The sequence below is a fragment of the Ceratotherium simum genome, chromosome 33, assembly GCF_057802395.1.
Source record: "Ceratotherium simum simum isolate JZ-2026a chromosome 33, ASM5780239v1, whole genome shotgun sequence".
Taxonomy (NCBI): domain Eukaryota; kingdom Metazoa; phylum Chordata; class Mammalia; order Perissodactyla; family Rhinocerotidae; genus Ceratotherium; species Ceratotherium simum.
The window spans coordinates 20,619,782-20,646,845 of record NC_141932.1 but is presented as its reverse complement, the minus strand read 5'-3'; the positions used below and the strand labels follow the sequence as shown (position 1 = coordinate 20,646,845).

Sequence of the window (27,064 nt, the reverse complement as noted above, 5' to 3'; positions counted from 1 at the left end):
TGTGTTGGGGGGGGCTGCTGTGTCAAGGAATTTTGTCCGTTTGTGTGTCTGTCCCTTGATCTGACTCAGGGCCGTGCCCCTCTCTCCTTCCAGCCCTCTTCTTCCCTCGGAAAAAGCGCAAGGGGGGAGGGTAGGGAGCGCAGGGAGGGGGACAAGTACATCTGGAAAGCACATCTGGAGTGGGCCTCGGAGGGAGAGCCCCCTGGAGGGGAGGGGGTCCCAGGCCCCTTGGTCCCTGCTCTCCCCTCCCTCAAGGTGCGGGCGCGGGGGTCTGGGAAGGGGGATGCTGGGCCGCGCCCCCGGGGCCAGCCGGAAGTGCGGGAGGGGGAGGGGGCGCCCCGGTGACTCATGCGGGGGCAGGAATGCTGCGGTCGGAACAGGACCCGGCTCCAGAGCCCCCTCCCGCCCCAGGGCTCCTCCGGCGGCGGGCAGCGGCAGCTCCCGCGCGGTGACCCTGGCGGGCCCCCACGTGCCAGGTGGCAGGAGGGGACCCGGGCTCCCCGCCCCTCCGGCAGCCCGCCCGGGGCTGTCCCGTCCCTCCCCCGGGCCGGCCGCGGGGGCTGCGGGCCGGGCACCTGACCTTGGCTGGGAACTGCCGCCTGGGCAGCGAGCGGTGGAGCTTCCCTGCCCACCCCCTTCCGGCCTCGGCCGCCTTTCCTTCATTCCACTCCCTCTGCCGACTGAGAAAAGGAAACTTTGTGTCTGCGGGGAGATGGTGGGAACACAGGCACACACGGCAGGACAAACACACAGGCGTACAACATCCTCAGACACGCACCAAGCCACAAACACCGCGCAGAAACACAGACAGACAGACAGAACTACAGTCACGCATGTAGACTTAAGACTTGGTCCTTCTCACATCCTGTCACTCAGATGTTGTGTATGTGCGCGTGTGTCTATGTTCCTCTGTGTGTGAATCTGTGGATGTTTAGTTGTGTGGTTGTGTATCTCTCTGTGTGTCAGTGTGTTTGCCTCTGTACTTGTATGTGACTTTGTGTGCGTGTGTGTGTGTGTCTGCCTGTGTTCCCACCACAACCACACTGGGGAGGGGAGGCAACCCACCCCCAGACACTCAAATACAGTATTCAAGACATGTACGTTAACTCACTCACGCACAGAATTACACATGCTCGTGTTGCTCCAGCTACACTCAGAAACTCTCATAAGTACACAAATGTATGCACATAAATTCACTCACTGATTCAACAAACATTTATGGAGCACCTGCTCTGTGCCAGGCCATCTTAGGCCGGGGGGCTACAGCAGGGGATGAAACAGACAGAAACTCCTGCCCTCCTGGAGCTGACGTGCTAGTGGAGTTGACGTACAGGGAACAAGATACGTAGGTTATATGTGGAGTATTTTGTGATGAGAAGAGCCAAAGAGAAAAAGAAGAGCAGGAAGCGGCCAGATCTGGAGGGAGGTCAGGGAAAGAGTGACTGGGAAGGTGGATCTGAGTAACAAATGTGAAGCAGGGTGGGAGGGAGCCCTGTGGACATCTGTGGGAAGGCTGTTCCAAGCAGAGGGGACAGATGTGCAAAGTTCTGAGGGGGAAACGTGCTTGAGCCTGCGTTCCAGAAACACCGGGAGGCCAGTGCGGCTAGAACAGAGTGAGCAGTCAGGGAGCGAGCGAGTGAGTGAGGGGGAGAGGGGTTCGTAGGAGCTGAGCTCATGAATGAACAAACACCTCTACATTGACACACACCCGGGGGGCCTGTTACACACACCAGGTGTGTCTGTTAGGTGTATACGCCTCTACGTGTGTCTGTGTGGCTCAGCGTGACTGTGTGCATGTATGTGAGTGTGTGTGTGTCTTTGTGTGAGTGTGCATGTCTGTGTATGTGTCTTGTGTGTCTAGGTATGAGTGTGTTTCTGTATGTGTGTGTGTTTGTGTGTCTATGTGCATAATTATGTGTGTTGTGTATGTGTCTAGTGTGTCTATGTATATGTGTTTCTATGTGGATATGTAACTGTGTGTGTCTATGTATGTGTGTGTGAATATGTATGTGTGCCTCTATCTGTGCATAAGTGTGTGTGAGGGTGTGTGTGCCTGTGTGTGTATGTGTGAGTGTGCGTCTATGTGTATGTGTCTATATCTGTGCGTGTGTGTGTGTCTGCATGTATGTGTGTCTATGTGGTGGGGCGTTAGGGCTGAGCCACAGCCTGTCCTTGTGTATGGGGATGGAGGTCTGTGTCCCCAATGCATTGCTTCCCCTTCCTCAGCCCTCCCTTCAAGCAGGTGCCCATGTGAGCTGGAAGGACCCTGTCAGATGGGACATGGTAGGGAGCGGCCTGGCATGGCCCGGGAACCTCTCCCCTCTCTGACACTGGGCCCCTTCTTCATATGACTCCTCAGGCCTGAACAAGACGTCTTCCTTCTCCTGTGAAGCCCATAATGCCAAGGGGGTCACCACATCCCGCACGGCCACCATCAAAGGTGACAGGAAAGGGAGCTGGGTGTCAGCGGGTGTGGGGCTTGGGTCAAAGGTCAGAGCTGGGGTAGAGGGCAAGGTGGGGAGCTTTGGGCAAAGGCCGCCCAGGGTCAATCCCTCCCCTCATCTGTCCACAGTGCTCCCCCAGCGCCCCCGCGACCTCCACCTGGTTTCCAGCCAGCCCACAGAGCTGGAGGTGGCTTGGACGCCAGGCCTGAGTGGCATCTACCCCCTCACCCACTGCACCGTGCAGGTGAGACCTCAGATTTTTCTCACCTCAGTCTCAGCCCTCCTTCCACCCATATCCACAAGCCCCCATCCTCTCCCTGGGAAATCAGCCCTTCTCAGCCACTCGTGTGTTGAGAGGCAGTAGAGCCTCAGGTTAAGCCAGATGTCCTGGGTTCAGATCCTGGCTCCCCCAGCTGCTCGCTTCATGAGCTTGGGCAGGTGACTTAACCTCTCTGGGGCTCAGTTCTCTCATCTATAAAATGGACATAATAGTAGTACCTACCTGATAGGCTTGTTGTGAAAATTCAATGAGGGAATACAAGAAACAAACTTAAAATACTATCTGGAACGTAGATAACGCTTAATAAACTACAGTCACGTGCCGCCTAACGATGTTTCAGTCAACAATGGGTTGCATATATGACAGTGGTCCCATGAGATTAGTACCATAGAGCCTAGTGTGTAGTGGGCTATACCATCTAGGTTTGTGTAAGCACACTCTGTGATGTTCACAAAACAATGAAGTCGCCTAACAATGCATTTCTCAGAATGTATCCCCATCATTAAGCGACGCATGACTGGACCAGCTGTTTTGATTTTGTTTAGTGTTAGTAATATTGACACTGGCCAGAATGGGAACCCTGAGACAGCAGGGCCCAGAGCCACCTCTGTCACCACTGGGTACCCATGGCCCTGTGCTTCTGTCCTCCCAGCCCTGAGCACTCTGGGTTGTCACTGTCTGGGGGTGAGTCTGTCTCCCACTGGATTGTGAGCTCTGGGAGGGCGGGCCAGGCTGTCCCAGTCACCCTGGGTCCCCATGATTGCCCAGTGCAGGGCCAGATGGACTAGGGAATGTTTGCTGGAACAATCCCTGACAACTGCGATGAGCTAGACCCAGCCTTCTGCACCCAAGTTGCTCCTGCTCCAGAATAAGAAAAACAAACAAACCAACACGGATCTCTGAAAACGAGGTCCAATTCTGGCCTGAAGTTCTGAGATTTGGAAGTTGGGGCGAGGGCGGCACAGCACCTGTGATTGGAGAGGACAATAGCTAATAATGACCAACTTTTATTGAGTGTCAACTATGTGTTGGGCCTTGTGTTATGGCTTGTCACTCCCTTGTGTGTTTGTGAAGTAATGGGTCCACCCGTTTCCCAGATGAAGAAACCAAGGCTCAGAGTAGTTAAGCAACTTGCCCAAGGTCCAGCCAGGGAGTGGCAGAGGTGGGATTCGAACCCTTGTCTCACTAAACCCAAACGGTACTCCTTACCTCCTTAGAGCCAACGCTTGATTAAACAGGAGTCGTCTTTCTTATGATTACATGTGCTAGACACAACCTCATTCACTTGTCATTTTAACTCGAGAAGGTAGCCGCTGTTAATCTTCCTGTTTTCAAGGTAAGGAACTGAGGCCCAGAGGGGGGAAGTGACCTGCCCTCCCTCCCAGCTAAAAAGGATAAAACTGATTTAATCCCAGAGGCTGGGCCGATTTGGGAGACCTCAAATGCCAGGTCAGGCATCAGCTGTACCCCTAACCCATGTCCGTCCAGTGTCCGCAGGAAAGCAGAAGTGTGTCCTCTTCCCCTCCGGGTCTCGCTTCCTGCTCTGTGTGAGTTGGGACTGAAGGGTTCTAACCGGAAGGTCACAGCCATCCTAGGAAAAAGAGAAGTGGGAGTGGGCACAAGGAGGCTGACTGTCTGCACCCACGTCCCCTTTGTCCCAACAGAGGTTCCCCTTCCCGTCTGTCACTGTGGGTCAGAGAGCAGGCATGGGGATAGCCTCCCCCCATCGTGCTACCTACCATCTGCCAACCTGCTCCCCAGGCCTCGTGGTGTAGCATCTCCCCTCATGGGGCCTGTGTGACTTTGGGCAAGCTTGGTACATAGTTGGCACTCAAGAAATGTTAGCTGTTGATATGATGTGCAAACCAGTTTAAATGCACTGTGTCATTAAACCTCGCACCCTGCCAAGTAGGGCCTCTTGCATGCCCATTTTCCAGAGACAGCAACTGAGACGCAGAGAAGTTAAGACACTCACTCTAGGTCACACAGCAAATAATATCCAAGCCAGGACTTGGACCCAAGAAATCTGGCTTCAGAGCCCACACATTTAAGCAATAAACTTCCCAACACGTTGTGTGGCAGTGTGGTTGGGTCTCCTGGTTGCTCCCTAGGGTGAAGGCAGGACTCCTGAGTGTATGGCTGTGAGCTGTGTGGCTGTGGTGGGTTTGTGGTTCTGGACGGCATGACTGTACAGATGTATTTCCCAGCTGTGGCCTTGCCATCGTGATCATGCCTTTCCCAGGGATCAGGTGGGTGTGCCAGTCTGTGCCACAGTGCAGGGTGTACAGAGTTTGGCACTTGTGGCCAGGCAACCTCAGACACACACAAAATAATAATGACAGACACTCAATATGCACTGGCATTCTTCTGAACACTTACAGGCATCAATTCAGTCAACCCTGTGAAGTAGGAGCCATTGTTGATATCCCATTTTACAGAGGAGGAAACTGAGGCACAGAGCTAGGGAATGGTAGAGGCTGGATTTGAACCCCAGATCCAGCATCCATGCTCTTCAGCACTAAGCTGCACTGCCTCTCTGGACGGAAGAGAAGTATTGTTACTATTACTGATGCTCTTAAATGGATATTCTTGCTGTAAGTAGGTTAAAGGTTTGAAGACAGGATGGGGTTCAGGTTGAGTGACAAGCTGGTGACCTTGGGCGAGAGATTCCATCTCTCAGAGCCTCGGTGTCTTCATCTGGATAATAGGGATAAACACAGTACCCACAATGCAGGGCTGAGGTGAGGGTCAGATGAGTTCAGATTTGCAAAGGGTTTTTCTCTTTTTATTAAGATATACATAATGTGGGGGGCCAGCCCCGTGGCATAGTGGTTAAGTTTGGTGCGCTCTGCTTCAGCGGCCCAGGTTCACGGGTTTGGATCCTGGGCACGGACCTACACCACTCATCAGCCATGCTGTGGCAGCGACCCACATACAAAGTAGAGGAAGACTGGCACAGATGTTAGCTCAGGGCGCATCTTCCTCAAGCAAAAAGAGGAAGATTGGCAATGGATGTTAGCTCAGGGTGAATCCTCCTCACCAAAAAAAAAAAAAAAAAAGATATACATAATGTGCATCATCTTTGGTGTACACCTGGATTGTTTAACATGCGGATTCATCCATGTAACCACTCTCCAAATCAAGATGCAGACCCTTCCCAGCCCCCAGAGATGCCCACTCTTCTGACTTCTCCTGTAGGACATTGTTTTTGTCTGTGGTTGAACAGCATTGTTATCATTGTTGTTGATGCTGACTACCTGCCATGCACTGTGCAGCCGCCCCATTTTCCAGATGAGGAAACTGAGGCTCAGGGAGGGAAAGTCTTGCAAGAGGTGGTTTTTGCCAGTGACGACAGAGCCACATCGTGCAGCTGGGTGGTCTCCTCGTTTTGCAAATGCAGGTGCCTATGTTGTACTGGCATGGAGCTGCGACATACATACATACACAGACCCCTCCTTGCAAAATTGCGTAGTCACACTAGGATCACCGCCATCGAGAGTTGTGTGACCGTGTGTGATTATGTGGCCATCCTGTCCTGACGCCTCCTTCCCTCTTCTCAGGCTGTGCTGTCAGACGATGGGGTGAGCATCTGGCTGGGACAGCCAGACCCCCCAGAGGAGCCCCTCACCTTGCAAGCATCTGTTCCCCCTCACCGACTTCGGCTGGGCAGCCTCCATCCTCACACCCCTTATCACATCCGGGTGGCGTGTGCCAGTAGCCAGGGCCCCTCACCTTGGACCCACTGGCTTCCCGTGGAGACGTCAGAGGGAGGTAAGAAGGGGCTGGTGGCGGGGTTTGAGGGGAGATGTCACGTGCTGCCCCACTGGACCTTGCTCACATCAGTACCACCCCCAGGATCTCCTCTCACCCATTTACCCTTGTGGCCTCAATCTCCTTCCCGTCCAGTCCCCAACTCCTCAACACAGCCCACTGGCATCTCTCCCTGTGCTTCCGCTCACGGGAGGCCTGCACGAGTTGCCCACGCGCATGCCATTTGCACCCTGCCGCCACTTCCTGGGAACAGGGGAGGGGGTCAGGAAGTGGTGGGGGTGCCAGCTCCTCCTCTTCCCTGTCCTCCAGTGCCCCTGGGCCCCCCCGAGAACGTTAGCGCCATGCGGAATGGGAGCCAAGCCCTCGTGCGTTGGCAGGAGCCGAGGGCGCCCCTGCAGGGCACCTTGTTAGGGTACCGGCTGGCCTACCGAGGCCAGGACACCCCCGAGGTGGGTGCTGCTGGCCAGGTTGGGATGGAGTGGCTGGGGAGGAGGGAGATGGGGAGGAGGAGATGACAGGGCAGATGTGGACAGTTGTGCAGGTTGGGTAGTATGCAATCATACTATGCCTAGGAGAGCACATTCTGGGGAGGTTAAAGAGGTCCAGGGGAGGCTATTTATGAATCATTGTAAAAGGCGTTTCAGTAGACTTACATATTGACTATGACGGTTTTACAGCAGATAGTTGTACAGCATCTCGAGGAAGGGGTGCCTTTTCCTAATCTGCACAATGGTACTCTCTGAGCAAGCAGCACCCCTGTGGTGGAGAGATGCGGAGGGAGAGAGGATGGGGAGTTCTAAGGGGATGGAGAGATGAGGGTGAAAAGATGAGAATTCAGCTCTTCAGCAAAAGTACCATGTGCCATGCGCTGTGCTGGGACTTGAGGACACGGCAGTGAGTGAGACAAAGTCCCAGTCCTGCTGGAGCTGACACTTCAGTGGGCACGGGAATGGAGAATGGAGAGGGAAGGCTGGGGGATCGGAGATGAAGGGTAGGAGGAGGTAGAGGATGAGGGGCTGGAGGTGAGGAGAGGGCTCTGAGAAAGATGGGGAGTTGAGGCCGAGACTGAAAGCTTAAGAGTTAGGGGACTGGGGCTCTACCCTCATCTCACGTCTGGACATCCTAGGTGCTAATGGACGTAGGGCTAAAGCGAGAGGTGACCCTGGAGCTGCGGGGGGATGGGACTGTGCCCAACCTGACGGTGTGTGTGGCAGCCTACACCGCCGCTGGGGATGGACCCTGGAGCCTCCCTGTGCTCCTGGAGCCCTGGCGCCCAGGTAACTCCAAAGCCGTGCTCAGCCCCCTTCAGCCTATCCACAAGGACCTTGTCTGTCCAGATGCCCTGACTTGCTCCGTGTACCTTTCAGTGTTACCCCAATTTAGGCTCTGTTTCTACCCGGAACCTTACGGAGAGCCTCACTCCCTCCCCCGTGTCACACCAGTCTTGTCCTCTCTGAGCGTGTCCTCCCTCTGTCCTTTCTCCTCACAGGGCAAGGACAGCCAATCCACCAGCTGGGTAAGGGCTTTCACACCCCCTCCACTCCCTCCCTTTCCTCAGTGCCCAGTGGAGACCCCATCACCACACACATACTCTTTGTACATCCCTTTTGTGTTTCTCAAAGTCATCACTCTAATCCTCTACTTCTTGGGATTGTGTGGTCCTTGATGGAGGTGTCTGGAATGGCATTGTAGGTACTCAGTGAATGGTAGATGGATGGATAGATGGACGGATGGACGGATGGATGGATGATTGGATGGATGGATAGATGGACGGATGGATGGATGGATGGGTAGATGGGTGGATGAATGAATGACTGGGTGGGTAGATGGATGGATGGATGGATGGATGGAAGGATGGATGGATGGATGGACGGATGGACGGACGTACAGATGAGTTATCTGCCTCACATCCATCCCTCTTCAATATTTCTCCAACACACATTGTATCCTCCTAGCACTATTACAGCCCACCTCTTGTAACTCAACCCATTATCCTTAAATATTCCTCACATGCCTTCCTACATTTCTTTGCATACCCTTTCCACACTAATCCCACCCTCCTTTCACGTTCATCCCATTATAATCCTTCTTTTTTCTAATTCATTCCCACCCTTTTTGCACACCCTTTCCATTCATCCCATGCTCCTCATCTGCCCTTCCCACATCTTTTACATGCTCACTGCACACTCCTCTCACACTGAAGTTACATCCTTACAAATCACTGCTCCCTCCTTGTATCTAAAAGTCCTTGAATACTCCTCACTCACATACCCCAAACTCCTCCAACACCCATCCAACACTCTGTACACACTCCTCTGCACACCAAGCCCCTTTGCACATTTATTTCATCTCATTCCTTGCTTTATGAAAACTCCTTTCTAGTCATCACACACTCCTCAAAAATATTCCGTGGCCATTTGTCCCACAAGCCTCACTCTCCTTGCATATTCATTGCACACGCCTCAAACACTTGTCCTACACTGCATGCACTCTCTCCCCTACTCACCTGTTTTTCCACACCCAAGTCTGCCCTCCTTGCACAATCCTCATACATATCACACACACCTATACCGCTTGAGATTTCCTCACACCCATCCCATGCTCATCCAGCCCTCCTTGCATACTCATAAATCATTCCACACAAGTCTCTCACTCCCATCCCACACTCCTTCCACACTCATTGTACACTCCTCAAGTGTCGATCCCACTCTTAACTCACCTCACCCATCCATCCCACTCTTGACTCACCTCACCCATCCATCCCACTCTTAACTCACTTCACCCCTCCCACGAGTTTCATGCTCCTACTTTAATGCACACTTATATCATATCCATTGCATGCCTTGCCCAGCCCAGTCTCCTTGGTTATGTGAATGCATCTATCACATGCTCATCCAATATGTCCATGTCTGCCTCCCTCCAGCATCACTCCCTTGGGTCCCAGGGGGCTGGATCCAGGGCCTCAGCCATGACTTGTCCCCCATACCCCCCTGACAGTGAGTGAACCCCCAGCCCCTGCCTTCTCGTGGCCCTGGTGGTATGTGCTGCTGGGAGCAGTTGTGGCCGCTGCCTGTGTCCTCATCTTGGCCCTGTTCCTCGTCCACCGGCGGAAGAAGGAGACCCGCTATGGGTGAGTTGTAACTACGTGGGTAGGGAGGCTAAGGTGGACTGGGATGAAGAGGTTGGAGGCGGGGGAACCATGAGGAGGCTGGTGCAGGAGGAGAGATTACCAGGAATTGGAATGGTCAAGGGTCTGGAGAATGAATGGAAAGCAGAAGGTAGCAGTTCAAGGCGTGCTCAGCAAATGCTGGAGGAGAGGGCAGGCAGGGCCTGGGGTTGGGATGGTTCTTGCTCTCACTGCTGGTGGAAGGTGGGGGTTCCACATAGTTCTGCTCTGTCCTCACCTCCTCCTCGTTCCCCCCAGAGAGGTGTTTGAACCAACAGTAGAGAGGGGTGAGCTGGTGGTCAGGTACCGCGTTCGCAAGTCCTACAGTCGCCGGACCACTGAAGCCACCTGTAAGTGAACCCCATGCCTCCCTGCCCTGGTTTGGGGTAATGAGTGTAGAGATTTAGGCCTGCTGGGCTTCTGTAGATGCATGAGTCAAAATTTTCGAAGGCCCTGGAATAATAGGATGTGAGAACCACAGACTCTAAGAACAACGGAATTGTGGAACCACACAGAACCTTAGAATAATAAAATCTTAGACAAAATATATCTTAGAAACACCAAACCTCAGAGTCATAGGATCTTAAAACAATGTAATCATGATGATGATTATGATAAAGATGATGATGAAGAAGAAGATGCTGCTGATGAAATAATGTTGAGAAGTGATGATGGCGATGATGATAACAGCCAACCCTAGCACTTCCTATGTGACAGGCCCAGGTCTAAGCACTCTATACCTATCACTTAATCTAATCCTCACAACAACCCAGTGAGGTAGGTACATTATCCCCCCCACTTCACAGATGAGGAAGCTGTGGCATAAAGTGGTTCAATAACTTCCTCAAGGCCACACAGCTTGTAAGTTGGAGAGCTGGGATTCGAACACCAGCAGTTTCACTCTGAAGCCCATCCTCTTAACTGCCTCTTGTAATTATAGAATGTTGGAGAGGTAGAATCGATCTCGGCTTGAAAAATTATAGGCTCAGTAGTATAGACCCTTAGAATCTTGAAAATCATAGAATCTTAAAACTATCGACTTTCTGTTAGAGGACTGTGGAGTTATCGAGGGTCCCATCTTTCCAACTGGGGAAACTTAAATCCAGAAAGAAAAGGGGCAAATTTAGGTCTCTTCCTAGAACACACTGAGAAGGCTGCCAGGGCCCCAGGGAGATGTCCAAGGGTCTGGGAAAGACATTTATTTAAGAGGAGAAGGAAGAGGAAGCAAGGGGGTCACAGTGATCTAATGGGATAATATGCCGCAGCAGTTCTCAAAGTGTGATTCGAGTCCCCGGGGGTCCCCGAGACCTTTGCAGGGGGTCCATGAGGTCAAACTATTTTCATAATAACACCAAGACATTATTTGCCCTTTTGCACTCTCCTTCTCTCACGAGTGTTCAATGGAGTTTTCCAGAGGCTTCGTAATGTGTGATGATGTCATCACTCTGACGGTTGATGGAACGTGTGCTCGTGTATTCTTGTGTTTTAAAAATCTATCCATTTTAATTCTGAATACAATAAATATTGTACATAAACAAAGGCTCTCAGCAGTCCTCAATAATTTCAAGAATGTAAAGAGATCCTGAGGCCAATAAGCTTGAGAACTGCTGCTATACAGCAATGAAAATGAATAAATTACAGCTACACACAACAACTACATTACAACTATCTCATAGACATCATATTGAGTGAAAGAAGCCAGACACAAAAGAGAACACAGTAAGTGATTCCACGTTTATGACATCCCAAAATAGAGAGGACTCGTCTGTGGTCAGAGAAGTCAGCAAAGTGGCTACCCTGAGAGGGCAGGCCATGGTCTGTTCTTGACCTGGGTGCTGGTTATACAGTTGTGTTTGGTTTGTGAAAATCCACTGAGCTGCTCACTATGACTTGTGCAGGTTATACTTTAATAAGAAGTTAAGAAATATTTTTAACAACTGGTAAGGCAGGATGCTGACCAATCAGGGTGCCTACTGGAGCAAGATTATGTGGCAAGCTTTAACCTCTTAGTTGCTACTCTGGGGAAGATTCAGGGGGTCTAGAAGAGGAGCTAGGGTGGGGGTGGTGGGGTGCTTAGGGCAGTAGCTATTTTTGAACGAATGCAGAAGTATTTTGGTATTTTAACAAGTATATTCCTATCGGTGAGTGTCACCTGAATGTCAGCCCTGCTCCATGTCTCTGTCCACCCCACCTCCCTCAATGCAGTGAACAGCCTGGGCATCAGCGAAGAGCTGAAAGAGAAGCTGAGGGATGTGATGGTGGACCGGCATAAGGTGGCCCTGGGGAAGACCCTGGGAGAAGGTGAGTCCCCCCAGCACACACACACACACACATGAGCCCTGAAGTCCTTCACTTCCTCACCCCCACCCAACCACAGGAAATGCAGTCCCCACAGGCCCACCCGAGGTCAGTGTCTCCCTTTGGTCCCCTACAGGAGAGTTTGGAGCTGTGATGGAGGGCCAGCTCAACCAAGACGACTCCGTCCTCAAGGTGGCTGTGAAGACAATGAAGAGTGAGTCTGTGCATGCGTGTGCACACATGTGGGACCCCCATCCCCTAACCTCAGACGCCTTCCCTATGCCTCTAAGGAGGGAGAAAAGCAGAAAAGTTAATAGCAAATTAGCCCTAGCATAGAACCTCAGTGTTTCCAGACAGGAAATATTGTCCTTGCCAGGTACTTCAATAGAAGAAATTTAATATAAGGAGACTACTGCAAACGTGTAGGAAGCACTGAAGGAACAATGGGGGGCAGTGAGGCAACCTAGACATTAGCAGCAGCAGTACTATCACTTCCACCCCTGGGCCTGAAGGGCAGAGGGAGGAAGTGGTGTTACCAGAGCCCATGGCCAGGGATACCTGGTGGGATTGGGGAATCACAGAGTTAAGAGCTACGTTGTGAAAGCTTGAAACACAAAGGAGACACAGCCACCACCAAGGCAATACTGGAAAGAGAGAGAGTGGAATACCCTGGCTTTTCCCCGCCTCCCATGCACCTGCCAATCTCCCATCGGTTCTTCCTATTGGCAAACTCCGACAGGAAATCATCAGGAAAGGGAGCCTGGGAAATGTAGTTTTCAGGGGCCAGCCCCCTGTGATACATAGCAGGGCAGGGGAAACTCCAGAATGAGGCACACCTGGCTTCATCATTTATCAGCTGTGTGATCACATGCAAGTGACTTTCCCTCTCTGAGCCTCCCTTTCCTCATCTGGAAAATAGGATCATAATGTCCCTACTTTCTAGGGTGTTGTCAGGCAAAGCACTTAATGCTGGGGGTGGCAACAGTATGTGTAATAAACGTGGACTGCAACTATATTACTTACATCATCAGAGACGGCAGGAGCCAGTCCAGGGTCACATAGCACTGGAAGTCCAGGGCCAAGTCCTTTCCACACAGGGAAGTATAGAGGGTCAGGCTGGGGGTGGAAGTGAGGGAGGATTGATCCGTTCTGAATCACGGGGGCTAAAAGCGTGGGCTATGGAGTCATCGCTCTCTCACTCATTCATTCATTATGGAGCACCTCCTATGTACCAGGTTGTGTTCTCGACCTGGGTTTGAATCCCAGCTGTGTGACCTTGGGCAAGCCACTTTGCCTCTATGAGCCAGTGTCCTGTGTAAAACAGGGACAATCCAGGGCTCATATGGATCCCCAGGGCTGTGGGAAATGTGCTGGGAGCAGCCTAGCATGGTGTGAGCACATGGACCCCAGAGCCATTCTGCTTGGGTTTGAATTCTGTGTATTCCACTTGCAAGCTGTGTGTGCCTATGTAGGTTCCTTAACCATTCTATGTCTTGGCCTTCCCTTCTTTAAATAGGGATAATAATAGTAGCACCTCAGGGGATTAAATGAGTTAATATATGTAAAGTGCTGAGTATAGCACCTGGGAATTACTAATCATGTTTGATGAAGATGATGATGATGATGATGAAGGAGAGGAGGAGGAGGAGGAGGGAAAGAGTCCTCTCCCCTGCCCCCCAATTCACCTTCTTCTCTCTCTCAAGTTGCCATCTGCACGAGGTCGGAGTTGGAGGATTTCCTGAGTGAAGCCGTCTGCATGAAGGAATTCGACCACCCCAACGTCATGAGGCTCATCGGTGAGGGAGGCGCCTTTAGAAGGTCCAGGTCCCATGGAAGCCACACCAGAGGGATGACCCCTCCCTCAGGCACTGGGAAAACTAAACTTCCAGGCTCCCTGCTCCCCCCTCCCTCAGAGTCAGCAAGCCCCCCCCTCCTTCTACTCTTTCTCAGCTTGGAATGTGACCTCTGACCTTTCCCAGAAATAGCTGAGGTCCCCAGGAGGGCTTGGGGAAACATCCCTGGGAACTGTGCTGGAAACGGCTCCTCTGAAGCTTGGTCCCTGCCACCCCCCCACCCCACCCCACCCCACCCCACCCTGGCAACAATGTGGAGGCCAGATTTGAGGGGGAGACACAGAGCTGGAAGAGGGGATGGCTTCCCCTTCTGCCCAACTGGAGTGACAGGGCTGCCTGGCCGGGCTCAGGCGTCTGTTTCCAGGGTTCCGAACGAGAGGGCTTCCCGGCACCTGTGGTCATCTTACCCTTCATGAAACATGGAGACCTACACAGTTTCCTTCTCTATTCCCGGCTCGGGGACCAGCCAGTGGTGAGGGGCATTTAATCTTCTGGTCCACAAGTATTCATTGAACGCCTACAAGGGACCCAGTGCTGCTCAGACACTGGGAGGACCATGGTGACCAAGAGCTTGCTCTCATCGAACTGTCTGCCACTGGGGGGACCAGGCAATAAACAAGTTAACAAATAAATAAGCAAGATAATTTAAGTGCTAGGAAGGAAATAGAGTAGGACGAATGATAGGGAGGCTAGGCAGTTTGTTTGGGTGGACAGGAAAGGTCTCACTGAGGAGGTGACCTTGAAGGAGGAGCCAGCTGGCAGGAGATGAGGAGATCTGGGAGGAAGCAGTCCCAGCAGAGGGCACAGCGTTGGCAAAGGCTCAGAGGTGGGAACAAGCATGGCTTGTCTGAAGAGCAGCAAGGAGGCCCCTGGCTGGAGCCTATGTCAAGGCCAAGAACAGTAGGACATCAAGTTGGAGAGGAACGCAGGAGGGGGTTATATAGGGGGTTATACAGGGCCTTGTTGGAAAGGGGTTGGATTTAATTCTTGGAGCCTTGGGAAACCATTGCAGAGCAGAGCCAGGCACACAGAGGAAGGGAGGAGGGATGGATCTCGGGGACTGTGCTGACTTCTCTTCCCTCCTGCCCTGGCACCCTAGTTCCTGCCCACTCAGATGCTGGTGAAGTTCATGGCAGACATTGCCAGTGGCATGGAGTATCTGAGTACCAAGAGATTCATACATCGGGACCTGGCTGCCAGGAACTGCATGTGAGTATCAGGCATTCCATGGACCCTCCCTGCCTCCTTCAGAGAGTTCCTTCCCTCCTTCCCAAGATGCAAGAGGGGGCAGGTCAGAACTCAGGACAGGGATAGAGAAGTCAGCAACGGGGTTGGGGAAGGCTTCCTGGAGGACGTGGGCGCTGAGCTGAGATCCTAGAGTATTTGGATGTGGAGAGAGAGGAGGCAAGAGGGTAGGCTCAGTGGGCAGCGTGAGGTGAGCAAAGGGATGGAGATGACTGATGCGAGTGGTAACATTTAAGCCTCATCTCTGTCCACCTCTACGCTGAGTGTCTTGCCTAGGGCTGCCCTTGGGAAGGGGCCACATTGGATAAGGAGACCACACCCCCTGCCAATGCAATGGAAAAGCAGAAAAATGGGCCAGAACTAGGGCTAAGGTGAGGGTGGTGTGTGTGTGTGTGTGTGTGTGTGTGTGTGTGTGTGTGTGTGTGTAAACACAGGCTTAGAATATCAGCCTCGTTACAATGTTGGGCTCATAGAAATTGGAGCTGGAGAATCAGAGAATCTTCTCTAAAACATGTAAATGTTCACAACTCTCGGGAATATGGAAATTTCTTTATTCCCCTCAACTTTTATTTTGAAAAACCCAATCCTACAGAAAAGTTGAAAGAATTATACAGTGAACATCCGTATAGCCTCCTTGTTGGGGTTTTGTCACATTTCTCCTCTCTTCTCTTTCTCTCTCTCTTCTCAACTATTTGAAAGTAAGTTGCTGAGATGGTGACACTTTACCCCTAAATCTGCAGTAGGTATCTCCTAAAATAAGGACTTAGTCCTAAACAATCACAATTCTGTTATCACACCTAATTAGATAAACAATAATTCCATTACATTACCTAATACCCAATCCATATTCAAATCTTTCCAGTTGTCCTATGAAATGTACATTAGGGCTGTTTTTTTCCCCGAACCAGGATCTATGCAAGGTTCCCGCATTACATTTGGTTGTTAGGCCCCTTTGCTCTCTTTTAATCTAGAATAGCCTCCCCCACTCCATCTTTGTATATTTTTATGGCATATTCTTTTGGAAAAGATCAGGCCAGCTGTCTTGTAGAATGTCCCATATATAAGATGTGTCTAGGGGCCGGACTGCTGGCATAGTGGTTAAGTTCGCATGCTCCACTTCAGCGGCCCGGGGTTCGCAGGTTCGGATCCCGGTGCGGACCTTCATACCACTCATCAAGCCGTGCTGTGGTGGTGTCCCACATACAAAATAGAGGAAGATGGGCACGGATGTTAGCACAGGGCCAATCGTCCTCAGCAAAAAGAGGAAGATTGGCAACAGATGTTAGCTCAGGGCCAATCTTCCTCACCAAAAAAAAAAAAAAAAGAAAATAAAAAGATGTGTCTGTTTCTTTGTGGTGGCATTCGCCTTGTTCCTCTGTTCCCTGTATTTCTGGTTAATTGGAAAGTAGATCTAAAGGCTTGAATAGACTCAGTCAAAATGGAATTCCTTTATTTCTGTAACTTGGGCTGATCCTAGTCAAGCCCCCAGTGTAATAATGACACTGAGAATAAGAGTGGACTATCAACTGTTACACACCTATCATGCTTTCTTTTAAGTTGTTAAAATACTGAAATACTTTCTCACCAGTTGGCAACTGGCCACAGCTCCAAGCCTCACGTGCTCCAAAGCCACCAGCTTAGATGCCTGAGCATTACCCATCTCTGTCCCCCACCGTGATCCTCTGGACCTCCCCTGGACCCAGCAGTTAAAGGTTAACTCCTGGCATATCAGGGGCCTCCAGGGTCTGTTTTGATTGGTCATTGCTCAAGCCCAACCCCCTGGCTAGAAATGATCAATTCTTAAAAAAATAGAATCCCAGAAACTCAGATGCAAGAATCCGAGAATCTTCTATTTATGTAAAGCACAAAAACAAGCAAAAGTAATTCATGCTGGTAGAAGTGAAGATTGTGGTTACCCTTGGAGGGGTAATTACAGGAAGAGAGGTTTGGCAATGTGTTTCTTTCTTTTTCACATTAAAAAAAAATCCGTGTGTATTTTATGTACACTAAAATATGCACATCTTATATGTGCAGCTCGATGGATGTTTACTTTGTCTATAGACCCACATAAACAACCAGATAAAGATAACAAAGATAAACAACAGATAAAGAACACTTTTAGGCCCCGGCAGGCTCCCTCGTGCCCTTCCCAGTCACTGCCCCCAAGGGTTAATCACTGTTCTGGATGGACGTCTGTCACCATCAACTTCTGTCACCTGTTCTTAAACATCATATAAATGGAATCATGCAATTTTACTCCTTTGTGTCCTGCTTCTTTCACTCAGCATGCTGTTTTTGAGATCAATCCATGTGGTTGTGCGTATCAGTAGTTCTTTTTCTTTGCTGTGTGGGATTCCGTTGTACAGATGTCCCATGACGTTCTGTTTCTTAATCTGGGTGCTGGTTACATGGGTGTGTCTGTGAAAATTCCATGAGAGCTGTTCACTTAAGATTTGTGCGTGTTTCTATATATATAGTATACTTCAAGAAAACAGTTTCGTTTTTTTAAATCAGAGAATCAAACCCAAAGAACCTAGAAAGGCCTTTAGAGTCTGGCAAAAAGCCAGAGCTGGGAAGGCCCTCAGCAGCCCTTTGTCCCGCCCTCATTTTACAGAGGGAACAAGAAGTAACGCAGTTCCCTCCTGGTCTGGGGCGAGCTGGGGAGATAGAGCCCCACCCCCAAGCAGGACTGCCAGGGTAGGAGATGGAGAAGTGTCTGACAGCGAGGGCAGGCTTCCTGGTGGAGGGGGCCGATGCCGTGACCCTGTCCCTCTCCCCAATCTGGGTAGGCTGAACGAGAACATGTCCGTTTGTGTGGCGGACTTTGGGCTCTCCAAGAAGATTTACAACGGGGACTACTACCGCCAGGGACGCATTGCCAAGATGCCAGTCAAGTGGATCGCCATTGAGAGTTTGGCTGACCGCGTCTACACCAGCAAGAGTGATGTGGTATGTGCGCCCCCTACTGGAGTGGGGAACAGGGGGTGGGTGTGGCCTGTTCATCTCACACGGCACTGGGCTCACAGGGATGGAGGGGCTTCCCCGCACAGCGGCCTGTCCACGTGGGCTAGGCATGTCTGGGGGTGTGGTGGGCATCTGTGAACAGTGGTGTGGACATGCTGGGGATATGCACAGGCCCATGTGTGCATGGTGGCAGGTTCATACATGGGACCTGTGGACAGTTTGGGTTAGGAGAGGCAGTGGTAAATATGTATACATGTGTATAGCCAGGGCGTGGAGGATGAAACATGAGATCATGTGTCCCTGATGTGTGTAAATGTGTGCATGGGTGAGCATGTCTATGCATGCACGAAAGTTAACTCTATGAATGTATACCTGTGCTAGAGGGTTTCTGTGAATAACTGTGATGCACCCACAAAGATAGCTCTGCACACATGTGCATATAAGTGTGGGTGTACCCATGAACCTGTGTTTTGGGGGTTGTCTTTGTACAGGAGAGACCCTCTAACTCCCTCTCCCTTCCCCCCCACAGTGGTCCTTTGGGGTGACAATGTGGGAGATTGCCACACGGGGACAAACCCCATATCCAGGAGTGGAGAACAGCGAGATTTATGACTACCTGCGCCAGGGAAACCGCCTGAAGCAGCCTGTGGACTGTCTGGATGGACTGTGAGGACCATTAGGACCCCCCCCCACACCCAATCCCAGATTTCATTCCAAAACCCTGAGCACCCCACGTGGCCCCGACATATCCAGGACCTCCTAAAACCTGCACAGAATCCCTCAGATCCCACAGAATCCCTTAGGGGGCAGGAGGAATCCACCCACCCCTCACCAGTGCTCTGCAGGACCACTGCTAGCCAACAGGGTGCAAATTAGCAAAAGGTGCCCTTTCCTCCTTTGCCTTGTGCATGGAATGCAGACTGGATCAGCCCCCTCGGCAGGTGTCCATGGGCAATGAATAACCTGCACAACCTTACCTGGGGGACCTTCCTCTGAGGCCCCCCTCCCCCAAAATTCTAATTCATTCCAGTCTCCTGAGCACCCATGCTTCCCCTAGATGGTCTTCAACGCCCAAGACCCTCTGCAAAACCCTCCAGTTTGTTATATTGAGCTTCTCCAAACTCTCAGGTCTCCTCTGAGATGTTCTCAGGATCCTCTAGAACAGTACTTGTCAAACTTTGCCTTCTCACGGCACACAGAGAAGAGCAGAATATTTATCCAGCACTTTGGGGGTAAAGAGAAGATGTTGCTTAGATCAGGAGGGGACAGCCTGAGGCTTCAGACTCCCCAGATCCTCCTTGGGTGCTCCATGAGCTTAGGGAAGTGAGAATAATAGCTAACATTTCTACAGAACTTACTAGAAGGCACTGTTTTTGGTGTTTTGCATGAATTAATCCATTTGGTCCTTACACAGCCATGTAAGGTAGATAGGTACCATTACTATTCCCATTTGGAGATGAGGAAACTGAGGCCCACAGAAAGGGGGAATCACTTGGCAAAGGCTGCACAGCTGATGTATTAGTTATCTATACCCCAAAATCCAGTAGCAAAAAAAGAAAACAAGCATTTATTACCTCACGTAGTTTCTGAAGTTCAGGAGTCTGGGAACAGCTTAGCAAAGTGATTCTGGATCAGGATTTCTAATGAGGTTACAGTCAAGATGTCAGGTTGAGAGTGGAAGGTTGCTTTCGTGGTGGCTCACTCCTCAGTTCTTCACCATGCAGACCCCTCCATAGTGCTGCTTGAGCTGCCTCAGGACGTGGCGGCTGGCCTCCCCCAGATGAGCATTGCAAGAGAAAGAGCAAGGAGGAAGCCATAATGCCTTTTACAACCTAGTCTCAGAAGTCACACACACCGTCACTGCTGCCGAGTCAGAATTGAGTCACTAAGTGCAGCTCACACTCACGGGGAGGGAAATTAGGCTCCATCTTTTCAAGAGAGGGATGTCAAAGAATTTGAGCACTATTTTATTTTATTTTATTATTTTATTTTGTATTTTATTTTAATTTTTTTTGTGTGAGGAAGATTGTCCCTGAGCTAACATCTGTGCCCATCTTCCTCTATTTTGTATGTGGGATGCCGCCACAGCATGGCTTGAGGGGTGGTGTAGGTCCACGCCCGGGATCCAAGCCCACAAACCCTGGGCTGCCAGAGCGGAGTGTGCAAACTCAACCACTCTGCCATGGGGCTGGCCCCAAGCACATATTTTAAATTGCACAGCTTGCAAGCCTTTGATGCCAGAGACACATTGGGAAGCTCTGCTCTAGCAAACCCTCACTAGAACACCACCCCATACCCAGAGAGGTTTCCCAAGACTCTTTCCAGCTCCTGAGTCTCCCAGGATCCCCCCTCAGAAACTCTTGAGAATTCCCAAATCCCCATAGATGCCCCCAAACTGCTATGGTTCCCTCCAGTCCCATGAAATGCCCCCAGACTCTCAGAATGTTCCCCTTCTGAGCCCCTGCTCAGTCTCCCACCCCTGACTTTGCTGCCCTAGGTATGTCCTGATGTCCCGGTGCTGGGAGCTAAACCCCCGGGACCGGCCGAGTTTTGCAGAGCTGCGGGAAGAGCTGGAGAACACGCTGAAGGCCCTGCCCCCTGCCCAGGAGCCGGAAGAAATCCTCTATGTCAACATGGATGAGGGTGTGGGTCATCCTGAACCACTTGGAGCAGCTGGAGGAGCTGACCCCCCAACCCAGCCTGACCCTAAGGATTCCTGCAGCTGCCTCACTGCAGCTGAGGTCCATCCTGCTGGACGCTATGTCCTCTGCCCTTCTACAGCCTCTGGCCCCACCCTGCCTACTGATAGGGGCTCCCCAGCATCCCCGGGGCAGGAGGATGGAGCCTGAGACAACCCTCTACCTGGGACTCCCTCTCAGGACCCAAGCTAGGCACTGCCACTGGGGGACCCCCCTCCACTTTCCCGCTCCAGGCCTTACCCTCAACTGCAGCTCTCTCTTCCTTCCTATTCCACTTCCATCCCAGACAGATCCTCTCCCTTTTCCATGCCTTTGTGTCCCCATGTGTAAAAGGAAGGGGTTGGACTGCAATCCCTAAGGGTCCTCCTAGGTCTAACATTCCAAGATTCTAGATTCTAAGGTTTAAAGAGTCTAGACTCAAAGGTTCTAGGTTTCAAAGATGCTATAAGTCTTTGGTTCTAAGGACCTGAAATTCCAAAGTCTCTAATTCTAAAGTGCTAAGGTTCTAGACATAGAAGTCCTAAGGCCTATATTCTAAGGCTCTGAGACTCTATGGCTCTAGATTTTTCTGGTTCAAAGATTCTTGATAAAGCCCACAAGATTTTAGGTTCTAAAGCTCTAAGATTCTAATTCTAGGATCTAAGACTCTATGATTCTAGATTTTATTTTTCTAGGGTTCTGAATCCTTAGGGTGTAAGATTCTAGATTCTACAATTCTAAAAATTCTACAATTCTAGACATGGAGGTTCTAAGGCCTAATGTTCTAAAATTTGATGTTCTAAGCCTCTTAGAGTGTAAATCTTCTGGCTGTAAGACTAGATCATAAGCCTTCAAGATTTTATCTTCTCAAGTTCTAAGATTCTAATGATGGCCAACTATAGGTCTAAGGCATTATGATTCTTGAAACTCTTGTTAGGAGATTCTGGATCCTAAAGGTCTAAGATTCTAGAATCTGCAATTCAAAAGTTCTAAGAGTCTAAAGATGGAGTTTCTAAGGTCTCATGTTCTAAGATGTGATGTTCTAAGACTTAGCCTAAGAACCTAGATTCTCTGTGTCTGAGATTCTAGATCATATGCTTCAAGATTCTAGATTATTAAACTCTAAGATTCTGATGTTGGTCTGTTCTATGTTCCAAGACACTCTAGACTCTATTGGTCCAAGATTCTGGATCTTCAGCATCTGAGGTATAAGTCTCTACAGTTAATTGTGACTAACTAGATACCAAAGTTCTTACCATTTCTTTCTTTCTTTCTTTCTTTTTTTGAGGAAGATCAGCCCTGAGCTAACATCCATGCTAATCCTCCTTTTTGCTGAGGAAGACCAGCTCTGAGCTAACATCTATTGCCAATCCTCCTCCTTTTTTCTCCCCAAAGCCCCAGTAGGTAGTTGTATATCATAGTTGCACATCCTTCTAGTTGCTGTGTGTGGGACGTGGCCTCAGCATGGCCGGAGAAGCAGTGCGTCTGTGCATGCCCGGAATCCAAACCCGGGCCGCCAGTAGCGGAGCGCGCGCACTTAACCGCTAAGCCACGGGGCCAGCCCTCTTATCATTTCTAATGCTGGACACCTTTAGGTTCTATGCTGCATTCTGCCTTTCTAGGATTTTAGTTATGGGTCTAAGATCCACAGTTCTAAATCTTAAGATTCTAGACACCGTAGTTCTAAGATTCAAATGTTGTAAGATTCTACAGGTCTACAGGCATAGAATTCCAAGGTACGATTCCAAGGTTCTAGCCTTATATTCTTCTGTGTGACCTTCCCCTTCTTAGCCACCTCTGCTTCCTCCTCCCTTCATGTGGGGGTGTGCCCCCTCAAGCCTGTGCAATGCATTAGGAATGTCTCCTTTCCCCAGGGGACAATCTTCCTCCTCTTGGGCCATGCCGCCCCCCTGAGCCAGTCTCTCATGCCCCTGTACTGAGTGTGGACGCTGGCGCCTCCAGAGGGGCCCAGATCACATAAAACTTTGTAACCACACTTCCATCTCCTCTCGTCTCCACTCAGCTGTCATGTGGCCTCCCTCCCTGGCAACTCAGTTTCCCCTTCAGTAAAAAGAAGGGTTTGGTGGGGTCTAGGAGTTCTCCCCTCACTAAAGAGGGTAGAGATGAACATACACATAGACAAAAAGACACGCAAGCAAAGAAATGCAGACTCTCTGAAACCCCTGGCAAGGAATAGGCACAGAGATACTCACGAGGTCACACAGAGACACTCCTCCCCGCAAAGTAACAGATACATGAATTAGTGGACATACTCAGGCACACCTGGTCACAAATACAGAGACACTGAAATTCAGACACATGAGTAACAGAGACACACAAAATTACACAGATACAAACATATTTACAAACATATGCACAGGCAGATACTCCCCAGGAATAGGGAGAAACTAGAGTAACACAGATACAGACACACAAAGAGTAAAGTGACACAAATACTCAGAGACATATAAAGTACAACGGGTACTCACAGACCCAAACGTTCAGATTCACATAGAAACACAGGCACAGAACACCTCCGATAATCACCAGCCCATAAAGGGACTCCTGCCAAGACAAGTCCCCTGTGTTTTGCACGCATCGCGGGCACACGTTCCTGGGTGTGTCCAGAGCAGATGGAGGAACCCTTGGCAGCGCCCGGACGCCCCCCGGTGGCGGCTCCTGAGAACCGAGAACAGTTCAATCCGGGCCACAAACTTTTTTAGAACAAATCATTCTGGGAAGCTGGGGGTAGAGAGGAAGTCGGACGTGGGCGTGGGGCGGGGTGTCTGGACTGAAACCTCCGGGCCCACGTGAGTGTCTGTCCCGCTTCTGAGTGGGTGCTGGGTGTATAGGTTGCCGTAGTGTAAGCTTGTGTAAGTGTCCTGTGTGTCTTTATCTTTAGATGCCGCCTGCGTGTGCGGACCTTAGTGGGCACATCTACACTGCAGTTTGGTGTATTACCCCTTGAATTGATGCATCTGATCTGACTCACGGCCATTTGTTTATCTGTGTTGTGTGTGCCTTTGTCTAAATAGAGGTCGTGTGTGGCTTTTGTGGGCTGAAGGTATGGCTCAATGCGCAGCGGGCGTTTGCATTGTGTGTCTCGATTGTGCATCTTACAGAAGTTTTGAGTCTTTTCAGTTAGAGGCGACAGGTGGTGCAGCGTTAGACATGGTGAAACGCTGTGTGGCGTTTGTATTTAGCAGCGTGAGGCGTAACTACGGACCTGTGTGTTTGAGCTTGTCAGTAGAGACGCCAAACAGCCACGTCCACTGAACAGGCGTCTAGAGGATTTGGGGTAGAGACCCGCGAACCTCTGGAGGTCTTTCCGGGGGGGACGGCTCTATGGTCGCGTGCAGAGCGCCCATTCCACGTAAGATCCCAACCATAGAGAGAGAGGGCAGCGAAGCTCAGATCGGGGAAAGAGGCGCCCTGTGAGATGTACTATCAAAGGGGAGAGGGTGCCATTTCCTTTACAACTTTTCTCCCGTTGTTAGACTAGCCTCTATTTTCAAACCTGCAGGACTCTCTGAAGTCAAAGGGTTGCTTTTCATTAAGACAACTGAGTTTTTTCCAGGCTAAGAATAATTAATCCACTTAATCTCTATTTCGTATACCTCCTTCTACAGCGAGATTTGTGAGGCCGTCCGCTGAAAAATGGCCAATCTGGTTAGCTTTTCCTAAAGCGATCCAACCGTACTAGCTTTAGTGAGATAAAACAACAACTGCGATTGGTGGGCAGATTGTTTTGAAACCGCCCTAACGGCAAAGGGTAGGTCCTTCGTGAATTCATCTCTTTCCGGTTTTTAAAGGCAATAGTGAAGCGGGGGGGGGGGGGGGGGGGTCTGCCGACCCTCCATTTGATTGGTTCTAGTGGTTTTACCCGCTTGGACGCCTCTAGGGGCGGGAGATCTAGACCAATCAGGATATGTGTTACAGAGACACTAGTTTGATGAAAGGACCGCGCAGGAAAGGCCGTGAGGGCGCTCATTCTGAGATCTCGTCGCTGATTGGCCCAAGTCTTTACTCCCTTTCCCTCATTTGACCCTACGAGAGCGAGCGCGCCGGCGCTACCCAATCACCGCGCGCTCCGCCTCCCTCCTTTTCCCGCCCTCCGCTCCGGCCGCGGCATCAACGTAGGCCAACGCTTCCTCCCCGGCAGCTCTTGAGCCCTTTCTTTGCCGTTCTTTTGAAAGCCGCGCTCTAATTGGCTGAATCTCCAGGCCCGCGCCCGCTGCCCTCACGAGGTGACCAATTGGCACCCGTGTTGCATCGCACGGGGCAACAGAGGAGGGGGAGGCGGCGGCGGCGGCCATTTTGAGCCGCCCCCGCCATTGGAGTGGGGGGCCCCCCCCTTCCCCCTTCGCCTACTGACAGGAAAGGTTTAAGGGGGACAGAGCCCTGGAAGGCCGGGCCGGGCTCGGGGGCCGCCCCGGGGGCCCGGGCCATGGATGTGCGCCGTCTGAAGGTGAACGAACTTCGCGAGGAGCTGCAGCGCCGCGGCCTGGACACTCGCGGCCTCAAGGCCGAGCTTGCTGAGCGGCTGCAGGCGGCGCTGGAGGCCGAGGAGCCCGACGACGAGCGGGAGCTCGAGGCCGACGACGAACCGGGGCGACCCGGGCACAACAACGAGGAGGTCGAGACCGAGGGGGGCTCCGAGCTGGAGGGGACCGCGCAGCCACCGCCGCCCGGGCTGCAGCCGCACCCGGAGCCTGGCGGCTACTCGGGGCCGGACGGACATTGTGAGAGTGCGCGGGGCGGGGGCCGGGGAGCCCAGAGTCCGGGCCGAGAAAGGGCTGTGGGACGCGGGAGTCCGGCGCCCGAGGTCGGGGAGACGGTCTGAGGATTGGGGGATCCCGTCACCCGCCGCTGAAAAGGATCTGGGGACCAGGGCCTCGGGACGACCGGAGGGTGGATCCTGGCATTTGGTGCAAAGGAGATAGTGGAATGGGGGCTCCTGGTTTCGGAGAGGAGGACGGTCTGGGGGGTGTAGAGCCTGGGGCTCGGGGACCGGAAGCCGTCGTTTCTGGGGCCAGAGAGAGTCGGAAGAACGAGAAATTTTCTATTCAGGGGCTGAGAAGGATCTTGGAAATGGGGATCCTAGGGGTTTGGGGGCTGTGCTAGCCTGGCGAGTGGGTTGGGCGTTAGGAGCCGCGTTTTAGTGCTCGGGAAGGAATGACCAGGTGTCCAGAACTAGGAGAGTTTTGAGGATGGAGGATCCTGGAGTTTGCTGCTGGATGAGGTACTGGGAATTCTCAAATTTGGTACTGGAATGGGTTGATGAAATGGGGGTGCTAGTGTCTGGCCGGGGAGGGTCTGATGGACTGGGTGCTCTGTTGTTTGGCTGATAAGTGTGTAGGGGATGTGGGAGACCACCGTATGACTGGACTATGGGAGACCCACATCTGTCTGAGGATGGTCTGGAGGAGTGTGAGATCCAGGGCTGGCAGGCCAACCTTGAGGCAGGGGCAGCTTGGGCATTTGGTGCTGGGAAATCTGGGGACCTTCTGGTTGACTTCCAGAGGAAGCGTAGGGAATCTTGGTGTCCGGAGGCTGGCAGGGGAGGGAAGGATGCTTCACTGGACAAGGGACCTAGACGACTACAGCTGGGAAGGCTCTCAGGACAGATAACTCAGGGGCTACTGCTGAATGATCTTGGATTAACAGTACAGGTTGTTTGGAGAACAGAGGTAGCTAGGAGTGGAGCGGGACAGATGGTTGGTGGAGTTTGAAGTCGATGGAGTATCTGGGGGACGGAGGATCCTTGTGTCTAGCACAGGAGTGTGTAGCTGGTCTAGCAAATATAGGGGAGGGGAGAATATAGAATGTGTAAGGAGAAAGAACTTGTTGATTTGTCTGGGGGCCTCTGGGTGGAGTCCGGGGAGTGTTTCTGGGGCTGGGTGTCTCCATGAGAGGGCTCCTTGGTCCCCAGAGGCAGTTATTTGTGTGCCCAGGGATGGGGGGACCTCAGGGGGTAGCAGGGAGTCTCTGCATCAGCCAGAAGGTAGGACTTGAAATGAGAGGGAGTAGGATAGATCTGTGATAGTCTGAAGAGAGGAGACCGTGGTATGGGTGGGAGTAAATCTGGAGTTAGAAAAGGGTGGCTTCCTAGCAGGACTAGGGAATGGGGACTGGGGAGAGTAAGGAGTAAGTAGAAAGGATTCTGGCGTCCAGGATTTCTGGCATTTCTCTGAAAAGAGGGCACCCTGGGCCATGGGGCTAAGGGAATGAGAACAAGGGGGTCAGGGAAGAGACACGATTTGGAGTGGGCGTTGAGTACTTACTTGTTCGAGAGAGATGAGATCTCCGGGAGGGGAGCAACCTGAGTGTAGATTTAGGGTGGAGAGCAGCCTAGGGCTTGTCCA

At 51.5% G+C, this 27,064-nt stretch overlaps 2 protein-coding genes and 1 long non-coding RNA gene across 8 annotated transcripts in view; 2 read left to right on the top strand and 1 right to left on the bottom strand.

The window, feature by feature from the left end:
* Window positions 1–20,870, top strand: part of AXL (AXL receptor tyrosine kinase) — a 26,225-nt gene extending 5,355 nt beyond the window's left edge. The window contains exons 5-20 of one of the 3 annotated variants that reach the window (XM_004441568.3): window positions 2,360–2,440; window positions 2,573–2,688; window positions 6,285–6,495; window positions 6,805–6,944; window positions 7,622–7,772; window positions 7,985–8,011; window positions 9,493–9,625; window positions 9,920–10,011; window positions 11,867–11,962; window positions 12,096–12,173; window positions 13,663–13,755; window positions 14,163–14,284; window positions 14,912–15,021; window positions 17,847–18,006; window positions 18,551–18,687; window positions 20,519–20,870. In XM_004441568.3, the coding sequence (XP_004441625.1) occupies window positions 2,360–2,440; window positions 2,573–2,688; window positions 6,285–6,495; window positions 6,805–6,944; window positions 7,622–7,772; window positions 7,985–8,011; window positions 9,493–9,625; window positions 9,920–10,011; window positions 11,867–11,962; window positions 12,096–12,173; window positions 13,663–13,755; window positions 14,163–14,284; window positions 14,912–15,021; window positions 17,847–18,006; window positions 18,551–18,687; window positions 20,519–20,870 (2,099 nt within the window). The remainder of the gene's footprint in view (window positions 1–2,359; window positions 2,441–2,572; window positions 2,689–6,284; window positions 6,496–6,804; window positions 6,945–7,621; window positions 7,773–7,984; window positions 8,012–9,492; window positions 9,626–9,919; window positions 10,012–11,866; window positions 11,963–12,095; window positions 12,174–13,662; window positions 13,756–14,162; window positions 14,285–14,911; window positions 15,022–17,846; window positions 18,007–18,550; window positions 18,688–20,518) is intronic. The other 2 variants (XM_087421712.1, XM_087421711.1) reach the window with 2 other exon arrangements.
* Window positions 15,595–27,064, bottom strand: LOC147912880 (uncharacterized). Of its 2 annotated transcripts, XR_015549509.1 has the most exons (3): window positions 26,984–27,064; window positions 19,596–19,949; window positions 15,595–17,475 (listed from the first exon to the last, which is right to left on the bottom strand). It is a non-coding gene; the product is annotated as an uncharacterized LOC147912880 (long non-coding RNA). The 2 variants fall into 2 exon arrangements; XR_015549508.1 differs by lacking the exon at window positions 26,984–27,064 and having other exon boundaries at window positions 19,596–20,525.
* HNRNPUL1 (heterogeneous nuclear ribonucleoprotein U like 1) overlaps window positions 23,460–27,064 on the top strand; it is a 35,650-nt gene continuing 32,045 nt past the window's right edge. Inside the window, exon 1 of one of the 3 annotated variants that reach the window (XM_004441572.3) lies at window positions 23,460–23,509. Coding sequence is in view for 1 of the 3 variants with exons in the window: in XM_004441569.3 (XP_004441626.1) it covers window positions 25,147–25,441 (295 nt within the window). In the remaining 2 variants the exon portion in view is untranslated. Of the gene's footprint in view, window positions 23,510–24,870; window positions 25,442–27,064 lie in introns of those variants that run through there. The other 2 variants (XM_004441569.3, XM_004441571.3) reach the window with 2 other exon arrangements.